We start from the raw sequence: 6,130 nt of genomic DNA on the forward strand, positions 1-6,130 counted from the left end.
AATCATTAACGATAGCTAAATAATCATTTATCTTGATGTCTTTTACCGCAGTAAATTTTTTAAATAGTACAAAAATTTAAAAAATTTCAACGAAAAGTCACTAAATTAATAAAAAAGGAGACCCATCCGAAAGTCGAAGATTTCCACACATTTTATAGCCCACCAATAGAAAATTGCCAGGCAATTGAGCCTTTGTAATTTTTAATATAACTTTTAGTTACATTCTCTTTACTTTATTCGATTTCTATTACAAGAATACGTTAATCCATATTTAATATTAAATTTATTATTTCTCAGGTTGTTTAATTTTTCATAAACTAAATTCTCTTTCTGAGATTTCTCTTACATTTTATACACGTAATTATTTATTGACAGCCTCAGATAAAATATAACTAGAAACTAAAAACTAGAACTATTTTATATATAAAAAAAAATCTGCGCCAATTTAATTCTATTATTCTATGTATTTTTTTTTTACTCTATTGATTTTTTTTTCTACTCAACTCTTGCTCTTGTTATCTATTGTGGATGGGTGGATAAATTAAGAAAAAAAAGTTGAGTTTGCTACTTTTCAAGGGCAAACACTCGAATAGCATTTGCCAGTAAATCACAATGACACCGGTTAAGTGTCGTAGAAGCGTACGTCTCGGTGAGGGTGGAGTAAGAACTTCTGACAAATGGCCACACCCAATAACAGTGAATTATTGGAGAACAATATGGCTTTAGAATTACTAATTATCGGCTTAGTTATCGAATAGGCTAATGAATTCCTTACGTAATAATGAATATCTTGTTTGTTGACAATCTCTCTAATGAGGGATGTTTAACTGATACACGAGACAGAAATTTACCAGGACGAAGCGGAAAATATGCCAAAATAACACGAAAGAAAACGACAGTTTCAATAAATCACCATTGAAAATGGATAGCCGAAAGGAAAATAGCATTTTTCGAATCCTGTCGTGAGTTCCATCATGTTTTTACATTATGCAATTATTAATAATTAACATTTAAATTAGAAATTTCTGTCATATGGGCTGATTAATTTTGAACGATGGCCTCGATTTTATTCTTGCGAATATTATTTGCTTTTATCCTCTTTTAATTTTCCAGAAATTCTATAATTTTATTTTTATTTCTGTGAGAGAGAAAAAAAAAAGCAAAATCAAACTCTTAAAGCCGGAGAAAAAGGAATTCTGATTAATTAGAGGCTGACAAAATTGACAAAGTATTCAAAGAAACGACTAAAATTACGTAAGATATTTTATTTATTTTAAAAGTTTATTCATTAAAAAATAATGTATTAATATAAACATAATTAAACGACGAGTTTCTATTCATAAATAAATGATAATATTTTATTGATTTTATCGCAGAAGGATGTAACATGCTGCCTTTCAATGTCCACTTTATCCTCATGTTCTGTCTTTTTATTATCATTTAGTTCAGGTAACTGATTGCAGATAGAGTTGACAGATCACCCAAGGAAATAATGAATCTTCGTAATATAATGTTATATTGTACGATTCAAAGGAAAGGAAAAAAAATCAATTACAATAAAAATCTGAGACATATTTTTACAGGTCTTTACAATACTAAAATATTTTATTAAAAAATTATGTTTTCTAATCTTTGACAAGAAAATTTATTTTTAATCCTTTGTAAGTATTATAATATAGAAAATGATAGTGGTTATTTTCTAATAATTGAAAATTTAAGGTGATAAGAAAGCATCGAAAGTTCTTATAATAAGTTATAGTAATAAAATAGCATTTCTCACGTTTTATTATCACTTAACCTCGTCGACTTTTCCTATATCTAATTCTAATAATTCGATTTGTTGTAGATAATATAAAGGATATATAAAGCGGAAGTGAAAGCCTTTGTTGGTGTATAACTTCAATTGATTTTTCCCCTATAATTTATTATCTATATTTACTTTGTACCTGATTTAATCCAATCATTTATAATCCGTTCATAAAGTATTCTTATAATTTATAATATTTCACTTAAAAATATATATATAATATTTGTGTAAAATGTTTCTAAAGCATATTTAATTATAATTATCTTAAAAATAATTTTAAAAATCGGATATTTTTAACGTTTAAGCAAACAGAAATTCCAGTAAAGCCTGTAATTCTGTCTTTCCTGCATAACAATTCTGCTCTACAGGGAAGCAAACCTATAACATTTTTAAGTTTAAAACTGTACTTAGATCGAATTTATGTTAATTTAATTCACTTTTAGATGAGAGATAATTAAATTATTGATTATATTTAGTTATTTAAAAGTCGAGAAACGTGTTAGAATACCTTTTTTTACACGTTAAAATGCGATATAAATCTTATGTTGACATTGAACAATTGTAGGGTCTGTTTGAAAAGGGAAGTTTATGAATTTATTTTCCAGTCTTTGTCATAATTAAGATAAGATTATCGAAAAAAATTAAAGCAGGAAACTTTGACAGATAATACACAAAAAAATCAGAGATGAGATCATATAGATATATTGGAATTCGATGGAAAAAAGACAGGCGAACAATATTAAAGTTAAAAATAATAGACTGATTTTCCCGGTCAATTTTTATCCGAGGAAAAATTATCTCAATTATTTTCTGCGATTTCAGGATAATGTATTGTAATAAATGCTGAAAAGGCTCTGACATCTCTCTGGCTAAGTAATTTGGTCACATGACTGATAGATTGCAATGGAGGGTCGAGAGAAGATTTGCTTGCATGGTGTCGCCTAACAACCTAATGCAAGAATGAACAGGAAACTTTTACGCACGATTTATTCAGGAAATAAAGGGAAAAATATATTTATTATCATTTTCTCAATTAATTACAATTCATTTTAAGAGATTAGTCATAAAACAATTAAAATTACGAGCTGGAAAATTTTACTGTTTCTCTAATATCTAGATACAGATTAAAGTAAATGACTAATAACACGTCAAATGGGTTAAATTTATGATCGTAAAATTAACTTTAAAATTAGAATATTTAAAAATTCTACTAAATAAAAACTTTAATTTTTTATTTAAAAGGATGTTTATTCATTTAAAACGTTTTATTTTTAATTTTCGTTTTATAAACTCTTTCAAATTTCGAATGCAATGTTTAGACAATTAACAGCGAGGATATAAAACAGATATTTGGAAGTTTTATTACTTTTACGACGTTTATAGTCAATAATAGGATTGTAAAATTACTCAAGATACTCGTAACTACGGAACGTATCCTTAATAAACATTCAAAATTGAAGAAAACCACACCCTGTAATAATCACTTCATTTTTTTTTTCTTTTACAAGGAGAAAAATGCGATAATAACAAAACATAATTTCGTGACTAAATATCATCCTTTTTAATCTTTAGATGGATTTTTATAAAGAAAAGAAGTGATTTTTTTTCCATCATAAAGGGGTGGAGTATCTCGCTTTATTACACGAATATCAATTGATTATGATTCTTAGAAATTAATTTTAATTTCTTCCATCTGTTAATTCGTAAAATTTATATAGTTATTAAGAAATATTTTGGAAATTTCGACTATTTTCTGTGAGAAAAGGTATCGATCTCGCCACACCTGCTTCGGTGTTGTAATTAAAGGCGTTGGCTAGACACTCATTAAGTAGTTTTTTTTTTTATTATTTTTTTTATTTTTTGATGGAGATTGTCATCAACCAAACGTTAGAATTGTCGTATCTTTATCAACTTTACACCGGTTAAGTATTGCTGTCCCCCGTATAAACTCTTACCCACCGTTAACAGACTTAACGTCAATTGTTGAACCCTTTAACATCTTCGAAGAGATGACGTAAACATTTGTTATTCCCTGTTTTCTCCTTCACCTTTTCTGTTTTTTCTTTTTAATTATTAATGGATGAAAAAAAAGCAGGAATCTTTGCGCCATCTCGTTTCCTTACGTTAGTGTAGAGGAACATGTGACCCAAGGGAGTGGTCGAGTTCACCAAACGTGACGTCACCGCCAACACGTGTTTCTCTATGACAGGAAGCGACTAAAGCGCCCCTGCCGGCCATGTGGAAACATTGGATGTGCTTCTCCACATTCTCTTTGGAATAACGGCGCACTTGGATATTAATATTAAAAATGGTGAGTTTCGGTTCGGAAGTTATATTATCTTATTCGGGATATTTTATTTTAACGATAATTTTTATCGAAATAATTTTTTTTTTTAATATTTTCTCTTAAGAAAATCTGCGTTTAAAACACATTAAAATAATCGAGAATAATTAGAGAATGCATCTCTTACCAATCGCTAGTAATAGCAGTAGCCGTTTTGCATGTATTTTCTTAAATAGTTTAACAAAATTTAAATATTATATAATTTAAAACTGGATTTTCTAAGTTATTCTGAATTTTTTATTTATTTTTATACGCGTAAATTCTCTTCCACCATTTTAATTTTCTTTTCTTTACCAGAGATTTCTAGATTACTTATCGTTTCTAACGATGAGTATCTTGACAACCCATAAATTAGCCATCATTTTTATCGCCTTTAGCGTTTTTTTTTTTATACGAGAAAACTAATATAAAAGGAAGAGCATCCAACCTTCTCTATTCATTAAAGAACAGATTAAGTCGACTTTTGACTTAAAAATTTAAAAGGTTATTCTAAAATTAGAAGCCGGGGAAGGTTCCTGGTGACGTCGCATCATACGCACACCCTCCACTTTCATCACATTGTTTTGTCATCTAAGTATTATTTAGTGCCGTCATCGGACGTATTGCATCCATTGATAAAGATCGCCTTACCGGATAATATTTATTTTCTTCACTTTCTTCCTGTTTATGTAACTCTTACGTTACAAAACTTCGGTGAAATTAAATAAATATATATAAATATATATATATTTTTTTTTAAATATGCAAATTTAAATCGAATCCCACTCGACCTAGTTACGGAAAAATTGAGTTTTCGAGGAATTACTAAGGGATAATCGCCGTAATATCGGTTAAATCACCCGTTTACTATGCCACGAACTAACGGGGGAAATTATTATAATGTAGAAAAATCATTTTAAATATACAAACGATCTTCCAAGTTATAATAATGCAGGTGGAAATTTCGCTTCTTTAACCGTAGATTTACCTGTACGGCGGGATCGATCGTAGCAAATGAGAAACACGAAAAGACTTTGACAGGTGCATATCAATAGAATTAATCCAAAAAATTCGTTTAAAATGATGATAATTTAAAAGAAAAATCTTCTCACCACATTCACATATAATAATCACAATCTGACACATACGAGAGACATTTTAGTCTTGATATAACTATCGATTGAGTTTAGTCACGTTACTTATTGAAATTTCGTTCAAATAGTAACGAAACGTATAAAAACACGTCAAGTAAAATCTATATTTATTCTCCGAGAGGCCCCATATCTCCCACTTTGGTTTGTTTTTAGATACCAAGCGTGAGTTTCCTACATTCTGCCAGACTTTGAGAAAAATCGGTATATAAATATAAGCCAAGTAAGTCTTATTGGAAAATTTTATATAAATCCTATATATATTTTTTTCTTTTAAATTACTCGATATATATTAATTATAATTTATTATATGAATTCTAGAACGTGTTGAGTAAATTATTTTTAAAATATTAACGAATTTTATCGGTTAATTTGAAGACAGTTACGTTGTTTGCAACGTAAACCAAGATTGTAGACCTAATGTTTATCGATTAGTTCTTGTGCCAGTTCTATTAATTCCGAATATTGATTGAGTTCCGGTAAAGGAAGAAATAATGCAAACAATTTCAATCAAAAGCCAGGAAAGAATCTTTAAAAAAAAAAAAAAGGAAAGCGAATTTGCTTCACTTCCATTTCTATTTGCCTAATTTTTTTTTGTGTGTGTGACAGAGTTTCCGTTTGTTGGCAAATTAATAAAAATTTCTAATGCTTATCATAATTTTTCTAATGGTTGGCATTTCCCTTTTCTCTTACTTACAAGAAAATTTGAATTAAAATTTAATAAAAAATAAAATAATAAAATAAAAAGAAAAAAAATATTTTATAACTTGCGTGAGAAGACTTTAAAGAAAGTTTAAAAGAAGATAAAATAACTTTATACTAAGATTTACATGAGAGCAGCCCTTTATA

The 6,130-nt window shown here is 28.4% G+C and overlaps 1 protein-coding gene across 2 annotated transcripts in view; it reads left to right on the top strand.

The window, feature by feature from the left end:
* Positions 1 to 1,148: 1,148 nt before the first annotated feature.
* Positions 1,149 to 6,130, top strand: part of LOC111622547 (leucine-rich repeat-containing protein 15-like) — a 27,282-nt gene continuing 22,300 nt past the window's right edge. The window contains exon 1 of one of the 2 annotated variants that reach the window (XM_023364958.1): positions 1,149 to 1,254. Coding sequence is in view for 1 of the 2 variants with exons in the window: in XM_023364957.1 (XP_023220725.1) it covers positions 4,116 to 4,118 (3 nt within the window). In the remaining variant the exon portion in view is untranslated. Of the gene's footprint in view, positions 1,255 to 4,046; positions 4,119 to 6,130 lie in introns of those variants that run through there. The other variant, XM_023364957.1, reaches the window with a different exon arrangement.

The sequence above is a fragment of the Centruroides sculpturatus genome, unplaced genomic scaffold (assembly GCF_000671375.1).
Source record: "Centruroides sculpturatus isolate CEXI.00-Female unplaced genomic scaffold, Cexi_2.0 scaffold345, whole genome shotgun sequence".
NCBI classification, from domain to species: domain Eukaryota; kingdom Metazoa; phylum Arthropoda; class Arachnida; order Scorpiones; family Buthidae; genus Centruroides; species Centruroides sculpturatus.